The sequence below is a fragment of the Stigmatopora argus genome, chromosome 13, assembly GCF_051989625.1.
Source record: "Stigmatopora argus isolate UIUO_Sarg chromosome 13, RoL_Sarg_1.0, whole genome shotgun sequence".
Lineage (NCBI taxonomy): Eukaryota > Metazoa > Chordata > Actinopteri > Syngnathiformes > Syngnathidae > Stigmatopora > Stigmatopora argus.
The window spans coordinates 4,713,329-4,733,865 of NC_135399.1; the positions used below are offsets into that span (position 1 = coordinate 4,713,329).

At 40.5% G+C, this 20,537-nt stretch overlaps 1 protein-coding gene and 2 non-coding genes across 5 annotated transcripts; 2 read left to right on the plus strand and 1 right to left on the minus strand.

Annotated features, from left to right (window-relative positions):
* sf3b1 (splicing factor 3b, subunit 1) lies at positions 1-17,051 on the minus strand. 3 transcript variants are annotated; one of them, XM_077616534.1, is made up of 24 exons: positions 16,960-17,051; positions 16,311-16,486; positions 15,226-15,327; positions 14,321-14,435; positions 11,521-11,600; positions 11,236-11,439; positions 10,701-11,163; positions 10,284-10,405; positions 9,278-9,475; positions 9,097-9,198; positions 8,047-8,226; positions 7,889-7,975; positions 7,513-7,783; positions 7,180-7,325; positions 6,760-6,906; positions 6,193-6,318; positions 4,328-4,549; positions 4,071-4,253; positions 3,877-3,988; positions 3,573-3,693; positions 3,347-3,478; positions 2,303-2,575; positions 1,239-1,455; positions 1-478 (listed from the first exon to the last, which is right to left on the minus strand). In XM_077616534.1, the coding sequence occupies exons 1-24, from the start codon at positions 17,036-17,038 to the stop codon at positions 320-322; spliced, it is 4,017 nt and encodes a 1,338-aa protein (XP_077472660.1). In that variant the 5' UTR covers positions 17,039-17,051; the 3' UTR covers positions 1-319. The 3 variants fall into 3 exon arrangements, with proteins under 3 accessions (XP_077472660.1, XP_077472662.1, XP_077472663.1); XM_077616536.1 differs by lacking the exons at positions 14,321-14,435; positions 15,226-15,327; positions 16,311-16,486; positions 16,960-17,051 and adding an exon at positions 11,911-14,233; XM_077616537.1 differs by lacking the exons at positions 1-478; positions 1,239-1,455; positions 2,303-2,575; ... (15 more) ...; positions 11,236-11,439; positions 11,521-11,600 and adding an exon at positions 12,166-12,521.
* A 719-nt stretch (positions 17,052-17,770) lies between these two features.
* Positions 17,771-17,844, plus strand: trnan-guu (transfer RNA asparagine (anticodon GUU)). Its single transcript has one exon. It is a non-coding gene; the product is annotated as a tRNA-Asn (tRNA).
* A 767-nt stretch (positions 17,845-18,611) lies between these two features.
* trnan-guu (transfer RNA asparagine (anticodon GUU)) lies at positions 18,612-18,685 on the plus strand. The gene has a single exon. It is a non-coding gene; the product is annotated as a tRNA-Asn (tRNA).
* The last annotated feature ends 1,852 nt before the right edge of the window (positions 18,686-20,537 follow it).

Consider the following 20,537-nt stretch of genomic DNA (forward strand, 5'->3'; position numbering starts at 1 on the left):
TGTACACAAAACTTTTATTTGGTTAAATAAAAACAATCTAATTGTAAGAACAGAAATGGAAATGGAAAAGTTGCAGAGACGACTAATTCAAATTTCTATCAATACATACCAAATATTTAAAACAATTTCAAGAATCACCTCCCTTCAACCATTTTGAACATCAATGCGGAAACAGGAGGGAAAGGGGTTTAATTAGGGGAATACATCCAGACTCTAAACGTCCTTTTCTGGATTTCACCTACTTAAATGCCCCGTTTACACTGCGAGTGAGTGTCATAACGCTACAGACAGCAAAAAAAGCAGGTAAACAAGGGGGTGCTTACAAGACATAGTCCAGCTCATAGCGGACGTACATGTTCTTGTCGTCATTATAAACTTGCGGGTAATGGGCGATGAGGGCGTCCTGGGAACCGATGTAGATGGAGTTGTAAATCTTCCAGTAGACATCACGCACCTTCCGTGCTGGGTGGAAGAGACCCTGAAAAACAAGGCAGGAGAATAGGCTTAAATTTTCTGCATCCATGTTACAAAAGAAGTTCGGGATCCAGTTAATTTGGTAAGTAGAGGTACCACTGTAGTTGTAGTATGCGATGAGTTTATAATTCATTAGTGTTCATTTATTGTTTCTTTGCCACGAGAGTGGATATAGTCTTTTCTCACTTGACAATACCAAAGAATCCCAATTAAGAGACATCTAGATGTCACTTCAAGTGTAACAAATGCGCTAACAAGTCACCACATCGTGCACAAAGGTATTGTAGATTTGACTTCAGCTTAGAAGATCGGGCCGAAAAAACTTGATTTGCAGGACCGAGCCCGAAGCAAACCCGAAATTTCATATTTTATTTGTGGGGACTCAGGACTCCCGAGTCGGGAGGAGGAAGGGAGATTTATGATAACAGATTAAAGCCTGTCTTTTGTAACAAAATCTAAATTAAACAAGACTGTATAAACATTTACATCTTTTATACGATAATATAGATGTTTGACGATTTCAACTATTTAAATGCCTGCTTGGCGTCGAGGTGCCAAAGGTCCCGAAATCTCCTTTTAAATCTTTCTATACAAGCTCTACTGTTTACATTTTTAAAAATAAAAGCACTTCATGTATTTTTTTCTGCATTTTGTGTCCCAAAAATCTAACCCCCCCCCAAAAAAAATCAAAGTACTATTACACCTTTAGTGAGTATGGAACAAAGTACAATGAAGTGGGGTTGAGCCTTATGTCAAACATTTACCTGTAAGCAGTACTGCAGCATGCGGCAGGGCCCGATGGCGACCCTCAGGCCCTCCAGCGCGCCCATCACGGCCTGGATAACGTGAGGCGACGTCTCAAACACATTGGGCCACACGTAGTTTAGCAAGTGGTTGAGTGAATCCTCGCAGCCAAAACCGTAAACTCCCAGGGACATGTGCTGGACCACAGCGCTGGCGGTTTGTCGGTGGACTAGATCTCTGTCGAAACAGAGGCAAGAAACCATTTTTTTTACCTGACATTTTTTTTAGGTGGTCAGACTTGAAAAAGGAATTAATCCTTACTTAACTCATATCCAGTCAATGATGGTATTAGGTGAATAATCGCAATGAGTGAAGTAATGTTTTTTAATGTAATTTTTTTCCCCTCACACACTTGTTTAATTAAAACAAAAATTGGAAAGGAAAAACAGTAACAGGATATTTTCTTTAACCACTAGTAAATTAGACATTTTAAATGAATAAAAAAAATCTTTGTTTTTATTATGCTTATTTTTGTAATAATTAAAAAGTCAAGTGATCTTTTTTTTTTGTCTCTAACAATATATATTTAAAATGAACATACAAACATTCACACAGAGCCTTTCCTCACAGTCAAAGGCACGCAATAAAAAGGCATTAAAATTTGTTTTTCAACATTTTATGAACTTCTTTGTTAACAAAGAAATTTACTGAAAAAATACCCAAAATACATTATTGATTACATATTCATTTTCCACGCCACTTATCCTCACGTGGATCGCGGGGTGTGATCGAGCCTATGCCAGTCAATCGCAGCATTATTTATTAATAATCTAAAAAAGATATACAACTATAATTTATAATAATAATAATGTTGTATAATGTCAGTCTGACTTTTGGACATCCTCTGTTATATGTCATGTGGACCACACAAATGTTAATATCATTGTGGCCAGCATTATTCAAAATGTGATGTCTATGATGTGGACAGCAGGTCCCTAATTTTTTTTTTTTTTAATTGCCAAAACTAGTCACTTCCCCTCTAAGTCGACACAAAACTTGAACCTCCAACATTAACAATATTCACCTGTCCATAAGTGCGTCCTCAAGAAGTGGGGTGACAGCGTAGATGTAATCCTTGCCCATCTCGCCAATGTACTCAAACAAGAAGGACAGCGACTTGAGCACACCGTTCTGCACGTTGAGCTCGGGCACTCGGTACTCGTTCATGAGCGCGGGCAAGACGGTGAAGGGTGAACACGTCTCGGCCACAATAGCGATTGCCACCGTGGTGCACACGCGGTTCTGACGCTCCTGCACTTTCAAGTTGTTGAGCAAAGTGGCCAAGACGTCGTGTGGGCTGTGAGAAGCAAGAAGAATGATTGCTCAATCAGTATATGTGAATTTAGAATATCGGGATGATAAAAATGTGCCCACTTCATCACAACGAGATTCTGCATTCTTCTGTATGGACTAATCATGGGCAAAACCTTTAGATTGTGGAATGTGCAGAACTGGTTTTGCTAAAAGGTTACATCGTTGCATCTGCATGGCTTTAAGTCCATTGTGCTATTTATTACATGTCACAAATCAGTGTTTCCCAACCTTTTTTGAGCTACGGCACACTATTTGCATTGAAAAAAAATCTCAAGGGACACCACCATCTGAAAATCTTTTCATTTAAAACTATGTCGCCTATATTAACAATAGCCATTCTCATCAAAGTTTTATCAGCAGGAATCACATAAACCGCCAAAATTATTCCAAAATCTATTTTTTCACACTGACTTAATGTCACCAAAAGTGGATGTTTACGGACCCTGAACAACATCCGGTTCGAGTGATGGAAAAATAAATCATGTAATGTTTTTAATTGCATAATTTAATGAATGTCCTCCAAATATTACTTAAATCGCCTAATATTAAGCAAAAAAAAAAGTGCTCACACCAAGTTGATGCCTTAGAAACCAAACAACTTCCGTCCGGTTCATGTTAGAGAAAAATACAATTTGAATCTTGTAATATGTAATCTATAATTTAACGTTCATCATATTTTGATTTTAACCTTGTAATAGTTAAATTTTAATCTCGTTATATTCTAGCAATCATTGTAACATATGAAGGCACTCACCCAATAGCCTTGGCGATATAGCCAAATGTGTTGACGGTGGCTCTGCGAATAGCCTTTTTGTGAGCCTTGAGAAGCTCCAGCAACTCAAAACAAATCCTCATCCACTCTCTGGCAGACACATACTCAGCACCCCTGGAATGCAATGAGTAAATTAACAGAGAAAAAACTTTAGGTCGTCTCCCACATAGTGGAGGACATAGTGTTTTTGTGAATACAGCATGTTTACCTGTCCGCTATCCTGCCCACAAGATCAATGCAATTCTCTTGCACTTTTTCATGTCTGTTCTTCAAGATTGGAGTCAAGCGAGGAAGTAGATCTTTGATGGGGGGAGTCATCTTGTGCATGCCTGCAAAATGGCAAACGCTCTTAGTGGATTCCACAAATGAGGGAAGATCATAGTCATGTTTTCATTTCAATTTAAACTTTTAACAGTGACATCCGACTTATGTGGAAATTTGTGTTACGTCGCTAACGTCAGAACAAAACTCGTTCGTAACTCAAGGATTACTTGTGGCAGTGACAAACATACCAATTACGTTTACAATGGCCTTCAATGCACCCAGGATGCTGCCCAGAACTTCAGGGTATTCTTCTCCTAGGTATTCATACAGTACTACACCCAAGTGGCCCATCAGCTTCTCCTGCAGATGCAGACACGGGGTAATTAATTATTTAATTAATAAAAGGGACATCTAACAGTAATTCCGAGGCTTTTCAACAGACCTCTTGGCAGGTCTTCATGACCACTGCAGTACGTGAGATGAGGTCGGCGGCCTGCTGACGCACTTTGGCCGACTTGTTATTGAGACGCCACAGCACTGTACCGCAAATCTGCGGTAGGTAGGGCTTGACGCGCTTGCCGAGGGCGTTTACCACCGTGCCGAAGCCATTCAGCATCACTGAATCCTGCAGAGTAAAGTGGATCCGGTGAGAGGAACTTTGGTGAGTGTCGAATGATGGTATAGCGAAGTCGCGCTCACCTCTGTAGTTTGCTCCTGGAAGGCGTACAGGATGCCGTCGATCAGCTGCTCTTCCAGCTTGTGGTCAATGTCGGCAGCGCCCAAGTTGCCCATAATCTTCTCGATGGTCTCCATTACCATTTTGCGGTATTGCTCTGCTTCGTCTTTCAGGTCGTCCACGATACGAGAAATTATTTCTGCGGCTCCCACTTTATTGGCCAATTCCACTGTTGTGTCCACTAACTGTATTTAGTGGGGGGAAAAGATAGCCTTTGAATTAGATTGCTAATTGTCAGACGATACAGTAAAGCAATTTGCCAATTATCAGATTTTTGGGCAGAACTTATCCACTGTTAATTGCTGAAAAGTCAGCTTTCTTCATTTGTGCTTAAATGTCTTTCCTATTTAGGTGCCAGACCTTGTTTTCCCTGTAGGGTACGGTGTTATTTAAAAAAAAAAAAATTTGTCATCTACATGTTTAAATACTTTTAACCTTTTTCAGATCGTCATTTATAGTTGTCTATATAAGATGTACTTAAATATTAGTAGATTGAAAAGTATTTGAATAATCAATTATCAAATAATTTCAAAACTACACTGTTATGGTTGAATCAGTGGTTCTCAACCTTGGTTTGATCAAACCCTAGTGTTTCGGTGAATCGGTCCAAATCAGGGGTGTCAAATCGGTCCTCAAAGGGCCGCAGTGGGTGCAGGTTTTCTTTCCAACTCAACAAGAGGATAGTTTTTGCAAGTGTAATCAGTTAATTAAAGTCAGGTGCTACTTATTTTAGAAGACACCTGATTGGTTAAAATGTCGGCACTGGATCGGTTGGAACAAAGACCAGGACCCACTGCGGCCCAAGCGGAATCGGTGTGACACCCCTGGTCTAAAGGGTTCGGTGGAGCCTCTGCGGCGGAGATCACGACACACTGACTAATGTCTACACGCGATGACTGCCGCACTTGGCCATCATTGGCTGCAGATGATCATGTGACATTGCTCGGCCAATCAATACTGCAAGGAATTTAGTGCACTCAGGAGTGTCCAACGTTAATGTCATTGTAATATGTCGTGCCATTGATGGCGATAGACGTCCAATTCATTATACAGCAATACCTTGAAATACGAGTGCCCCAACATACGAGCAATTTTAGATACGAGTAAGATACCAAGCAAATATTTGCCTTTAGATACGAGACAAATTTTGAGATACGAGCATGCGAAACAGCTAGGTGGCCGAGACGCGAGAGGCTGCTTATGATAACAGCTCACTGTCTTTCTCGCCGCATCTCTCTCATGCAAAGATCTCTACGAGCACTGGGCGAAGCGTTGCATTTTTCCCCGTGTTTTTTTTTTGCGTTAGTCAGTGCAGGATTAAGGGAAAAACAATGTGTCCAAAGCAAGCCAGTGCAATGAAGGGTAGTGCGAAGAAAAGACGTATGATGACAATCGATATTAAGCCTGAAATAATCCAAAAACATGAGTGGTGTATGTGTGACAGAGCTGGTTAGTGCACAAGGTTTAAATTTAGTGTGACGTAAGATTAAACTTTTTAAAATGTGTGTCTATAGGAATCTAAGTTTATTTAAGTTAAATTTAAAATGTGTTATGTTTCAAGCGCATCCGTCAAGTCTCTCTCTTTCACTCTCTCTCTGTCTCTCTCCGCGTTGTACTGAATAACGTCTCAATTTAGTATTAAACATCATGACCACTAGTAATTTGTTACTCTGTTAGTAGATGGTGAATTACAACAAAAAAAAACATGTTTTTCCATTGTAATATCCTGTTTTTTGGTGTTTTGGTCTTTCTCGCCACATCTCCCTCGTGCAAAGAAAAAAGGAGGCTATAGTACTACCTGTGGGCTTCCACTTATGCGAGTGCTTACCTGTCTGTAATTACGTCTGTCCAAAGCCATTCTGTGTTGCCAGAAGTGCTTGAAGAAAGGGGGCAGGATTTCAGTCTTGATGTAGTTGGCCTCCACACCATCAGTGCCACAGCACTGCTTCACCACCTACAAGATGAGACACGGGTGTGCTGGTCAGAAGATGATAAAACATGTTTATGTCCCCAACGGGTTGCAGTTTGAGAACAGAGAAGACACTTGTCAACTTTGCTAATTCTCATGTTGGGAATTAATGTAGCGAACTACTAGCCCTGATTCAACCACGTACAGGTAGAACAGGCGAGAATGAGTCGCAGCAGTTTTTAAAAGAAGGTGCGTTGAAATTAAAAAAATGAAAATGATGTAATTTTATGTTGAAAACAAATTTGGCACGCAATTCTGTCTGTTTAGACAAACAGCACATAATTAGTCCATCCAAACAATTATATTTATTTCATGCCACTTTTGGATAATTTTGCATCCAAAATACGACCTGCTATCTTTTTCCTAGTAATTTCCTGTGGTATTTTATAGCACCTTTAAATTTCCATGTCACGCTACTCTTTTTACCTTGAGAACAATCTTTTTCATCTCTTCGTCAGGCGACTGGAACTCTCGAATGAGGATTAACATCACCTCTCGTGTATAGTAGTTGGCATACTCAGCATCCATCAAAGGGATCAAGTAGCCAATAGCTTTAAGGAAGGCGGCCAAACCCTGGAATCCGGAAGAAAAAGAAACCGTTATTATTACATTATATCTTCCAGTGCCATTGTTGATGAAAAATGTTCCATCATGTGCCTGTTTTCATTCTTCTGCTGTAAATTCGAATTAGTTTTTATCTAGTCGGTATCCATCCGTTTGAACAGAGGAGGGGATCATACATTTTTTCATTCGCTTTCAGCTCGCCCCAATTCAAATGGATCGGACGTCAACTACCATCAAGCCAAAGAGTTAAAAATAAAACTGAACATTGAATGCTTCACTCACCTTTCCCCTGTGTTGCCTAATACCCTTCCAGAGAGGCTTGAGCACAGAGTCAAAGGATTCGATACCATACGGTGTGGCAGCTTCAGCCAAAGCCGCAATGGCCAAGGCGCTGATTGTTCTCACTTTCTGCTGCTCATCCACCAAACCTGCACCAGCCAAGCCAAAGACAATGAGTAAGTTTAGGTTTGTTTTCATTTGGGAAAAAAAAAAAATACAAATTATAATTTCTATGATATAAACTGATCGCAACCAATCGCAAAAATAAGTATCAAAATACTCTTTTGTGGCTGTTTAACTGTCACAGGAGTCAATTTGTATTAGAGTGCCACTGACCGTGCTCAATAATCTCAACCAAGCTGCGAAGGTGAGGCAAGATGGCGCAGCCCATGAGGATGGCGATCTGCTGCACAATCTTGATTCCAGTGTGCCGCGCCTGCCACGACTTTTTGCTTTTACATACGGCTTTCAGAAAGGGCAGCAGGGAGGGGATGCCCAATGCGGACGCCACTACGGCAAAGGCCCTGGCCGTGGTGTTTCTCACGTACTCGTCCATGTTGTCAATGTCCGGACGCATGGTGGAGATCATGGTTGCCAAGCCAGCAGCCTGGGAACGCACAAGAATGCAAGTGGTCAGGGAAGGTTTAGATTCTCAATCTAAAGTACATTTTTCCACAGCCACATAACATTAAACGATTTCAGCCTAGGTTACCTTGGCCAAATTGGAGATGATCTCTCTGCCTTCTACTCTGGCGTAATAGTCCTCGTCAATCAGCAGGGGCTCGATCACCACCAAGATCTTGGGGGGGAATTGACAGTTAACTTTTGCACATCAAATCCACTGCTTAAGAGACTTGGCGACTACAACACCTTATGAACGTAGGGTCGAACAAGGTCATCCAGTTTGTAGAGAATACGATCAATAACTTTCACTAGCAAGTGGCGTTCTTGGTCCTCAAGTGTGGGAGACATGAGCAGTGGTAAAATCTGGTTGAACAGGGGTCCTGCTCCAAACTCACGAGCTTTGTCTGTGATCTGACGCAGGGCCGCCTACGACAGAGAGGGTTAAATAATGGTTTAAATTAGCACATGATTGTTTGCTGCTCCGAACAACAGCATTTGGCACCACACAAAAGAAGCAGAAGTCCTTGCACTACGTAGTTCAATCTTGTATTCCTTTAGAACGTTTGATCTGAGATGTAAGAAGTGACAGGAAGCAGTACTGGATCGGACAGCAATTGTGAAAAAGCTGTCGTTTTGAAGCAAAAATTGTTCATTTGCCACAAACAATTTCCCTGTGATGCCACTACAGAAAAATGGCAAAACTAAAATTAAACATAGCAATAAATGTGTTTTTCATTTTTAACACCACGGGTAAGGGACCTGACTCGCCCCCACAATATGAATTTACCCTGGATTCAATATCTTAATGTTTCTACAGTTGTCAAGTCTGTAAAGCTAACCACTCTCAACTGCCATATTTACTAATATTGAACAGATTCATATTTTTCTACAGAAACTACATTCAGTTATTTGGTGAAAACTCCCTTCTGTTTTTTAGGGGCTAATAGAAAGGAAATTTTGTCGAGGGAGTGACACAACTGAACTGTGTTAGTGGTAACAGTTGAGAGATTGTGTGTTGTGCTCCTTTGCAAGCATGGGCCTATATTAACTCTCACAGGATTTGGCGGAGCTCTGTTCATTTACTTCAGGCACCTGCCAATCTCCTTTGCAAGCTGATGATTATATTGCAAGCTGTGGTGTACACTCCAAAAATAGTTAATTTCTACAAGTTTCTGTGCTATCCAATAGCTTTCCTTTTTAAAACCTGGGTAACCGTCAAACTGTTTATTGTCACCTGCCAACTAATTTCAATGGCTGCTGGCAAGAAAACCCATCATGAAAAGGAGGGGTACCCACCTTCCTCATGGGTGGAGTTCCATTTTTAATCTTCAGCAACAGCTTCATTATTTTTCTTTCTTTTTGTTCTTCAGGGCTCAACGTGGACTCATCCACCTCAACCTGACATGAATACATTCAGACTAGTTTAATAATCAGAACGGCAAGACAGGTGGATCACATGATGCTACAATGTTCTCACCAGCAGTTTGTCAAAATACTGGATGTCATCAGGTTTGAGGAAAGGGAGGTTGCCAGAGGGCTGGTCATTCATCTGTTTGGTGGTACGGTCCTCCACTTGCATGTGGAAGCCCGTCATTCCTCCGATGGGTGTAGGCGTTGCAGAGAGCTTGCGGGCCGGTGTGCGGATGGGCACATAGCCTGCTGGTGGAGGCAAAACCTACGTGGAACAGTAAATAGAATCATGCTTATTTGGAAAACCACAATACATAAATCACCGTCTTTTAGTCACGGGGCACTCTGTGTCCCACTCGTAAAATTATAAATGAATGCTACCTGATCAACACTCACCCAAAAACTACTGGTAAAATGTTATACATGGTAATATGCACCATTTCCGCGTATAAGCCGCACCCTAAAGTGGCCTTAAAATCGTCAAATTTTTACAATTTCTCGCGTATAAGCCGCCCCCGATTCACTCAAACTCAATAATTTCAATAATCATACTACAACTGACCCCAAAAATAGTACTATTAGAAGATCTAAAAAGGCCAAGTATAATAAGATGTTTGCGATAGAAAGACAAAAGAGGACAATTTTCAAAGGAGTCATCTTCCAATTCACATGAATGCACTTTTTTTTTATTACATGCATTGATTTTTCAGGAATATATTTGGGTATTGTTGTAAAACTATATTTGCGCCACTCAAATTTTATGTCGAATATCTGCATTTTGGATGATCGACACTTCAGTGCATCATCTGAGCGTGAACCCGGAAATGTATTTTAGCAAATTCAGAGTGGAATGGAAGTGAGGCCGATTGTGACTTCTGGTGGTGATGGGAATCACAAATTGTTTCTATCAATTTTGGAGCCACTTGTTGACCAATCACTTGAAACATGTTCATCCCCTGGCTAACACACACCCCACCAGCAAGTTCAAAGTGTGTCACAGAGAGATTCTTGCTCATTATAGAGCAGAAGGAGAAGATGGAAAAGAGTAGGGTATTTAACAACTGTGCACATACCTTGTATCCCTCAGGGAACATGGCATCAAGCTCATCATCTGTGAGAGGTCGGTTCCTTTCATCGATCTCTCGCTCCCACCTCCAGGCCTGCAGCTGCTCTGGGGTCATGCTCATCAAGTGACCTGTAATACCAGGACAGGCGGGTCAAAATAAACTCGCAATTCTCCAGTGAAGTTGGGTTGAAAGAAAGATACATCAGATGCCCCAAAACTACGATTACGTGATATTGATTATCTGCAAAATAACCAGTTAGGTTATTCATTTCGTATGTAGCGCAATAGAGACTTAATATTGAATCTCATGTTATGGCTCTAATCCTAAAATTTGGTGTAAAAGGTGCTTCATAGCTTGAAGTTATTCACATTGCATCTAAAAGATTAAAGGACAACACACATTTAAAAGGCAATGCTTTCTTACCTGGTGTTGGAGTGGCCATGTTCATTGCTGGGGTTCCGATTGGGGTCTTTCCAGGAGTCAATAGTGGTGTTGAAGAGCCCATCTGGCTTGCGGGTGTTTCATCCCAACGGGACTTTCTCTTGCTAGCTCCCGGAGTTGGAGTCTCCCCCACGGACTCATCCCCCCTGTCTGTACGCGGGGTCTCAGCCCAGCCACTCCCGTGTCCCGGGGTTTCCCTCTCCGTCTTTGGGGTCTCGTCCCAACGATTTTTCCGAACGCTTCCTGTGGCCCCGCCGTGGCCGGGTGTGGCGTGACCCGGCGTGTCCCTGCCCGGTGTTGCCGCGCCAGCTGGTGTGTGGCTAGGTGTCGGGTCCCACATGCGTGAGCTGGGGGTGGCCCCAGGGGTCTCGCTGCCTTTGGGTCGGCCAGGGGTTTCATCCCATCGGCTGTTTGAAGGCGTGTGCGCCGGCGTGTGTCCAGGGGTCTGTAAAGTACCAGAAATATGTTAAGTTACATTTAGGAGATTCCCATTGTACAAGGTGGTGGCTGGACGCACGTCGACATTTGCATCAGCCTGATCCCAGCTGGACATCATTTTAGGGGTAGTATTGGTAGGGGTTTGGTCAGCCGTCTGGTCCCAGCGGCGCTTGCGTTTAGCAGCGGCGGCGGCAGCAGCAGCAGCTTGGCTGGCAGCGGACCCATTGACAGCTTTCAGGTCACCTGACTTAGCCTTCTCTGCGAGCTGCAGACGAATCTCCCTCTGCACACCCATGTAAAAGCAAACGTTGGCAAACATGATCAAGTCAACATTACCTCGGCGAGTTATCTTTCGTTTACGCACCTCTTCTTTGGACAGGTTCTGCTCTCTCATGACGTCCACATAAGACCTCACCTGCAGCTTAGGGTCCGGCGTTTTGCCTCCTGCGCGAAAGAGCACCAACAAGAACAAAGTACACTCATTAGAGCACAGTCTCGGACCACTTGTGTTCTTCACACCAAGCACAAACAGTCAGCTAACCCTGACTCTCTTTAAATAATGGTCCACTCTTTAAAAACTGAACATTCCTTCTGAATTACAAAGAAACATACGTGTTTACCCTTGCTTACATACAGATATAGGATCATAAGAAAAATACAAGCAAGGGCTTAAGTTTGTGGTGCGTTCATATAAGTGGATATAGCCATCACTGATGCAGAGAGGGTCCTGGGCTGCGCTCTTCAGAATACGTACACTTTCAGTGCCAAGGGTCCTTCTGCAGTCAGACTTCAACCAGCAGAAAAGCAGCCTAGAAAATTTCTCTTTACCATTAGTAACACTTTGGAAAAGGGTTTGAACTCACACACAACAGTATACTACCTGATTTGCATAATTTGTGCCACTCAAAAAAGGGGAAAAAAGAAAATGAAAATCAAATATGTTCTGTAGGGACAAGAAAAAAAATGAAGTGAATCCCAGTTAAAACTTGACTTTGAAGCTCGTCTTAAACTGCCATTAAAAATTAGATTCAACATAGATAAGTGTCAGGGCCCCTTTTGCTTGAGTTAATTATCATCTATAGAATAAAAATAGTGTCTTGACTTCCTTGCTAAAAATGTAGCAATTTAAATATTACAGTCAAGACAGTTTATGAAATTCTAGAAATGAAAAAAAAAAAAAAAACACTTGAAAGGGTCTTTTGGGGAGTCAAAGAGTAGCTCCAGCTGGATTCAACGACTAGGAGCAAGTAGACCCTGACAAAAACTGACAAGTGCACAGTTCTCTCTGTGTCCCCCATAACCTACACAGGATGAGTTGCTGCGCTCTTAACAAGAGTGCAGTACAGGACTGGCAAAGCAGTACTGCTGTAGGAGAGAAATTAAGGACAGTTAGTATGGGCCTGTGGTATGGTGGCACACAATTTGCTTTGAGAACATATTTCTATTTTACAGAGAGCGTTGTAAAATAAAAATATATTTTATAACAACAATGTTTGTACACATGTACACAGCTCTCTTTCACTCTCTCTCTCTACATGCAGCTTTTTTAATAATGCCATTATTAAAGGTAATTGTGTTTGAAATACATTATTTTGGCTCGTGTGGTGCTACCAGGGATGGGCATATTTAACCAACATTTTAATTTTTTAATCTGGTACTTGGTTGTGTGGCAATGACAGCCACATAGGTTACATCAACTTCCACTCAGATGAGAGAGACAGCCAAAACTAAACAATTCTCATAATTGATCACTGTTTAAACTCCAGGAAAAAAGAGAAAAATCATAATTTCTTAACACTATTTCAACTATGCTGCTCTCCACAACAGTAGCACCTACTTGGACACAAAACATTCTCTCAAATCAATTAAACAACCGCAAATGGGATGCAAGTTCGTTATGCCAGCAGAGTCAGGTATTATATCATTGCAGCTCAGGGTTTTCCCCAGTGAATTATAAGCCTGCCGGAATGCCAGGCTTTTCTCATGGTTTGTACGTGAACAAGCCTTTCCAAGCTCTGTCATTTCACTGAAATGCATTGGATATTTTTTTGTATTATTTCTTAAAAGTGTATTTCAGAACGGTGCCTTTTTAAGACTAGATTTAATTACATTTAATTGTTAAACAATGTATATAATAAGTCAGAATTTGTAATTCCCTGTAACCATTTTTATTTAGTTTTTTAAAGCAATGGCTTTGCATGTTTTTTTCGGGGGGAAACTGGGGGCTGGTCATGCCACAAAGGGACATGTATCATTTGTTACCTTATGTTGGATAGCTGTACATCTGCATTTAGGACAATAAAAAGACAATGCAAGAGCAATTGTTATAAATGCGTTGGGGAAATCACTTATACCTCGGCAATTGCAACCTTCAAAAATTAATAATTGAAAAGTTTTACCAAGTCAATCTTTTTCTTCTTCTTTATTGCTCAAGGACCGGTTAGAAAATGCCCAACCCTAGTAGCTACCGAGGATCAAGTGATCTCATTTTATTTGGAACATTGGGCTATTCAGTTTCCCATGACCTTGAACAGCAATGTTTAAACTATTATAATTAAAGCCTGACTTGGTAAAAACCAATGATGCCTATTTTTTTATAACCAGTATTTGAACTAACAAAGACTGTTTCCTGTTCCTAAATAACTACTTATCAGTGTTGTCTGCATTGGTGGTAACCCATAATACTACTTAGGGCGTGAACTCAACTTTACAGGTTGCTCAACTTGACCTCATGTAAAAGTTAGCCTGGCGGTCACAAAGGATTGTTAACCCTTCGACTCACACACACAACCCATATGCTACCCACGTTTGTTAGGCGAATTATCTGATTCTGGCAGTCCAAAACCTAACCACCTCTCCCACTTAAAATGATGGTAATCCCATTAGTTGTTCAGCTCATTTTATTTTTTTGCTAACCAAGTACCCTAACCTCCCAAAGCCAAAAACTACAGGTAAACTGGCCAAAATGATTCAATTTTAGAAAGACAAGACACAATAACAAAAGGATTGACCACAGGGAAGGCATAGAGTCTGGGAGGCAAGCAACTGCATTGTGGTCGAAGGGTTGAACAGCTATAACGTGGCAATCAACAGAAAAGGCATGAGAAGGCTGGGACAATTAAATGACCGTGTCACAACGGGGATAGAAAAAAGGCCAAATTTACCATCTGCAAAGGGGTCGAGACGCTCTGGCGAGATGATCATCTGCATGCGCCGAGCCTTGTACTCATCCTCCCTCTCCGCGATCTTCTGTGGACGATGCTCTGCGAATGGATCATACTGCAAAAACAAAATGAAGCAGACATGAGTATTATTCTTTTTTCTATAATTAATATGAGAAAACAGTACATACATGGGTATAATATTACTAGTACTACTCTTAGAATAGATCTTGGATTAATGAGGTAACAAAATCTAGCAGCTACATTCAGGTTTTGACTCGTGATTGGATCAGGAGAAAAAAAATCAGTTTGTACACAATATTAAGTATTTAGGATTTCCCATGCACCACGGAGGATCGGAATCATTTGAAAACATTTTTTTAAAGCAAAAGCAACCAAAAAAAATGAATACAGCTAAAGTTAGTTTTGAAGCACAATAAGACAATAGCATTAGTCATTAAAATAAATAACGATCACAATGCCAACAAACAGTTTTGGACACATTGTGGCAACTTAGAAAGCCACATTGAACATGTAGTCATGACTCACAATTCACTGCCATACCCATCAGGATTACATGAGCAGTAAAATGATATACATAACCTGGCAAAATTCAGTCTGTTTTGTAGCTATTGGTTACTTTTAAAGAATAGTTCAAAAGGACCAATTTACCATTTAAGAGCCCTATATTTTTGTGGCACATTTTAGCTACCCTTTTGAGTTTGTGGACTCATAAGTATGCTTACCAAAAAAACATATAAACATGACAAAGTTAGAACCAACTTTCACCACCAGATGGGACTCAATCTAAATCCCAAGCTAAGGAGTTCCAAACATGAGGTTCCACAGTTTTCACATTTCCATTTCCAAATGTTTGTATTTTGACATCAATATTGATTATGACTCACCTGTTCATCTGACTGAGGAATTGCATTGAGAATGGCCACCGGTGCATGGTACCCTTGCTTTTTCTGCCCCAACAAACTTGTCGCTGTATCCTCTTCATCATCCTAGAAAAAAAATTGTGTCATAACAGCACAATTCAACAATAGGCCAATTATGAGCTGTTAATTATCTGTTCCGAGGGCCAAATAACATCTAACACAGAATGGCGGCGATATCCCTTAAACAAATTTTGCATGCGAGACAGCCAGGTGGCCGAGACACGAGAGGTTGCTGATTATTTCAGCGCACTGTCTTTCTAACCGCATCTCACTCGTGCAAAGATATCCACGAGCACTGGGCAGACCATTGTATTTTTCCCATGGTTTTTTTGCATTAGTCCGTACAGAATTAAGGGGAAAACAATGGGTCCAAAGCAAGCCGGTGCAATGAAGGGCAGTGCAAAGAAAAGGCGCATGATGACAATCGATATTAACCACGAAATAATAAAAAAAACATTAGAGTAGTATACGTGTGACTGAGCTGGCTCGCCAATACGTATGGAGAATCAGGAAGTTCGCCCCAAAAGCCACGGTGGAATACATTAACCTATTTGCCTTGGTTATTGCAAAAGAAGGTTGTGTAACGTAAGATTAAAACTTTTTAAGTGTGTATAGGAATCTAAGTTCATTTAAGTTAAATTTGAAGTTTATGTTACGAGCGCATCCGTCAAGGCACACTCCGCGTTGCAGTGAATAATGTCTCACTTTAGTATTAAACATTAGAACCATGTTATTTGTTACTCTGTTAGTAGATGGTGAGTTACAACCAATAAAAATATGTTTTTCCATTGTAATATCCTGTTTTGGGGTGTTTTATCAGAGGGAGGGAACAAATTAATTTTTATTAAGTTCATTTCTATGGGAAATGTTGATTTGAGATACGAGTAAATCGATATACGGTCCCAGAACGCATTAAGCTCGTATGTCAAGGTAACTGAAACCACTTTAATTTTTGGTAATGCACTAACTAGCATTTGGCAATGCGATTTACATCTTGGCAAATAGAAAAAAATACTTGTCAATATGTTTAATGAGGGAAAACGTCTTACCTCTTCCTGCTCGGTGGCAGCGATGGATGTGACATAACCATCAAAACGACTGTCGCTTCCTCCATAGATTTCTTGGTCATAAAACCCAGTTGAAACGAGGCCGACTCCTTGATCATCTCCTTCCTCCACCAGACTGGCCTTCATACCCTGGATCTCCAGGATCTGGGCCTCGATATCTACGCAAGATCAATAAAATACTTTCAAAGTGGCACAATAAACGGTAGAACCAAATGACAAAGACGTGGTTGCATTAAATCCAAAGAATTTGTCGAGTATTGTCGCGGTACATTAGCTTCGATGCTAACGTTAGCCCTAAACCCTTAATAATTACTAATATTTTGTTTCAATGCGTTTTAGCTAGATAAAATTAATTGATTAATTAATCTCGACGGGTGCTCGGTGTAAACTAGCAATAATAAAGTATAAGATATACAGGCTAACATGCTAACTAAATAGCAGGCAGCGCCATTATCTAAATCCGACCGCGTTGCGTCGTATCCCGGCCCTTTTGTTATTCTCGTTTTAACACACAAAACATTCAACTTTAACCACTAGGCACGTAAATTTATTCAATAAAACATTTCCCATGACTACAAATTATTCATTATCTGAAATCAAATCCGAATAGACCATTTTGTTAAACATTTACCGTCGTGTGTTTTGGCGATCTTCGCCATTTTGGTGGTGGTGGTTGTTCGCGACTGAAACAGGAAGTCTGTAAATATCATATTGCAAACCGTGGCACATCCGTTTTGTTGTTTCAGACCAAAATAAAACTAATTCAATCGTTCACCTAAAATGGCAAATGATCACACTAAAACCCTTGGTATCTAACATAATTTCGTCAAATGTTATACGTATTTACGGAAAAACATATATATATATATATATATATATATATATATATATATATATATATATATATATATATATATATATATATATATATATATATATATATATATATATATATATATATATATATATATATAAGATAATGAATGAATGAATCACATCCATCAGTAGCAGTAATTGGTTACTATTAGCATTGTTTGTTTAGGCTCCAGCACCCCCGCAACCCTTGTGAGGATAAGTGCTTCAGAAAAATATATATATTTATTATATATATATTATATATGTATATGTATATATATATATATATATATATATATATATATATATATATATATATATATATATATATATATATCAGTGGCGGGCCTTCAAGGCCTTCTCTGCTGGCCTAAGAAATATCTGAATCATATATTATATTTTGTCCATCAATACTTATTAAATAATTCCAGATTGTCTGTTAGCTTCCTTTCATTGCTTTTCCCCCTGGTTGCACTGCTTCCAGGACTTACAGGACACAATTTACAGGAATGTAAATCTGAAGTCATGTTTATTTCAGTTTCTTGTTTTATTTTATTTTTTAATGAGTACATGCTCAAGTGATCAGTGTCTCTGTGGCGCAATTGGTCAGTGCGCTCGGCTGTTAACCGAGAGGCTGGTGGTTCAAGCCCACCCAGGGACTTGTCTCTTTGAAGAATTCCACTCTGTGTTTTGCCTTGCAAATTTCACATTCTCACTGGCCCTGCATGGGTTTTCTCTTGGTAATCTATTTTCCTCCCACATTCCAAAGACATACAGGAAAGGCTGACTGAGCACTCAAAATTACCCATAGTTATGAGTGTCAGCGTGAATGGTTATCCATCTCCTAGTGCCCTGCGATTGGCTGGCCACCAAGTCAGGTTGTCCCCTGCCTTGTGCCTAAAGTTGGCTGGGATAGGCTCCAGCACCCCCGCAACCCTTGTGAGGACAAGTGCTTCAGAAAATGAATGAATGAATCACATCCATCAGTAGCAGTAATTGGTTACTATTAGCATTGTTTGTTTAGGCTCCAGCACCCACGCAACCCTTGTGAGGATAAGTGCTTCAGAAAAAAAAAAAAAAAAAATATATATATATATATATATATATATATATATATATATATATATATATATATATATATATATATATATATATATATATGTTGTGTATATATATATCAGTGGCGGGCCTTCAAGGCCTTCTCTGCTGGCCTAAGAAATATCTGAATCATATATTATATTTTGTCCATCAATACTTATTAAATAATTCCAAATTGTCTGTTAGCTTCCTTTCATTGCTTTTCCCCCTGGTTGCACCGCTTCCAGGACTTACAGGACACAATTTACAGGAATGTAAATCTGAAGTCATGTTTATTTCTGTTTCTTGTTTTATTTTATTTTTTAATGAGTACATGCTCAAGTGATCAGTGTCTCTGTGGCGCAATTGGTCAGCGCGCTCGGCTGTTAACCGAGAGGCTGGTGGTTCAAGCCCACCCAGGGACGTGTCTCTTTGAAGAATTCCACTCTGTGTTTTGCCTTGCACATTTCACGTTCTCACTGGCCCTGCATGGGTTTTCTCTTGGTAATCCATTTTCCTCCCAAATTCCAAAGACATACAGGAAAGGCTGACTGAGCACTCAAAATTACCCATAGTTATGAGTGTCAGCGTGAATGGTTATCCATCTCCTAGTGCCCTGCGATTGGCTGGCCACCAAGTCGGGTTGTCCCCTGCCTAGTGCCTAAAGTTGGCTGGGATAGGCTCCAGCACCCAAGCAACACTTGTGAGGACAAGTGCTTCAGAAAATGAATGAATGAATCACATCCATCAGTAGCAGTAATTGGTTACTATTAGCATTGTTTGTTTAGGCTCCAGCACCCCCGCAACCCTTGTGAGGATAAGTGCTTCAGAAAATGAATTAATGAATCACATCCATCAGTAGCAGTAATTGGTTACTATTAGCATTGTTTGTTTTTGGCAAAAGTGGGCATTAATGCAATTTTATACATTTATAACAATACTTATATTATTTTCAAACTTGGTGGGTTCGGTCAAATTGAGTTTGCAACCTTCGAATTATGTAAAGAAAGCAGTGGCGGGCCGTCAGGGCCTTCAAGGCCTTCTCTGTTGGCCTAAGAAATATCTGTATCATATATTATATTTTGTCCATCAATACTTATTAAATAATTCCAAATTGTCTGGTAGCTTCCTTTCCATGCTTTCCCCCCTGGTTGCACTGCTTCCAGATGTGTTTTCATATTGAAGCATTTAACCAATCACATTTCAGCCATTATTTGTTGCCAGGGTCAGAAATCTGCCTCAAAGCCTTCACAATCAGTTCTGCGGGCTCTGCTGCATTAAACAAGCGTCGATAAGACTGTTGCTTTAACCAATCAGAATTCGATTTGGTGACACCAAGGCCATTTCGCTGGCATAGGGATACGTCATCGCTTTCACCAACTATGATTGGCTAGCAGGCGAACCAAAGCCAAAGTGAGCCAGCCAGAGATCGCAAACTCCACCCGACAGAGGAAAACAAATGGATTTGGTTGCAGATTTGCTCACAAAGCTATTTTCCAGACGGACTTTTCCAGAAAAAAATGCACATCATTAAGAAAGGGTGGTCAACTCTGAGGCTAGCAAGCCTGTTACAGCCGGGAAAAGGGTGTGTCCACCACTTTCAGTGCGCTAACTACAAAGAGCTACCAAACTGTATTTGGAGCTAGCTGCACAAGCAAATATATTGTTGTGTTGATTTAAAGCCATTTTCAAGACGGACTATGCCGGAAATATGACAGGACAGGGTCGACTTTCATCATTAGTTTCGATGGCGATAGAAAAGAAGGAAGAAAGAAAGGAGGATGTATATTGAGTACAGTTAAAAAAGATTTTTGGTGAGTAAAATATGGCTATATTCCTAAATAATATTTCAATTGTGGGCCCGGTTCTGATATCTGAAAAGCTCCAGTGTTTGTATTTAATCACTAATTGCTGCTAGGAAGTGGATTTTACCCCATTTTACCCCAGTTTAATTTTTGCCGTTTTGCCATTGACGTCCATCGCTGTCTTTTCCCGGGGAAATCACCCCCTGGCCTGGTTGTAATGTCTCAAAAGCTCCAGTATTTGTATTCAATCAATAAATGCTGCTAGGAAGTGGATTTTACCTCATTTTAGTGCATTTTTTGCCGTTTCACAGCTGTCTTTTTACCAGGGAAATGATACTCTGGGCCCGGTTCTGATGTCTAAAAAGCTCCAGTATTTGTATTTAATCAATAAATGCTGTTTTCGGCTGGATTTTACCCCATTTTCGGGCAATGTTTGCCCGTACGCCATTGACGTTCATCGCTGCCTTTTCCC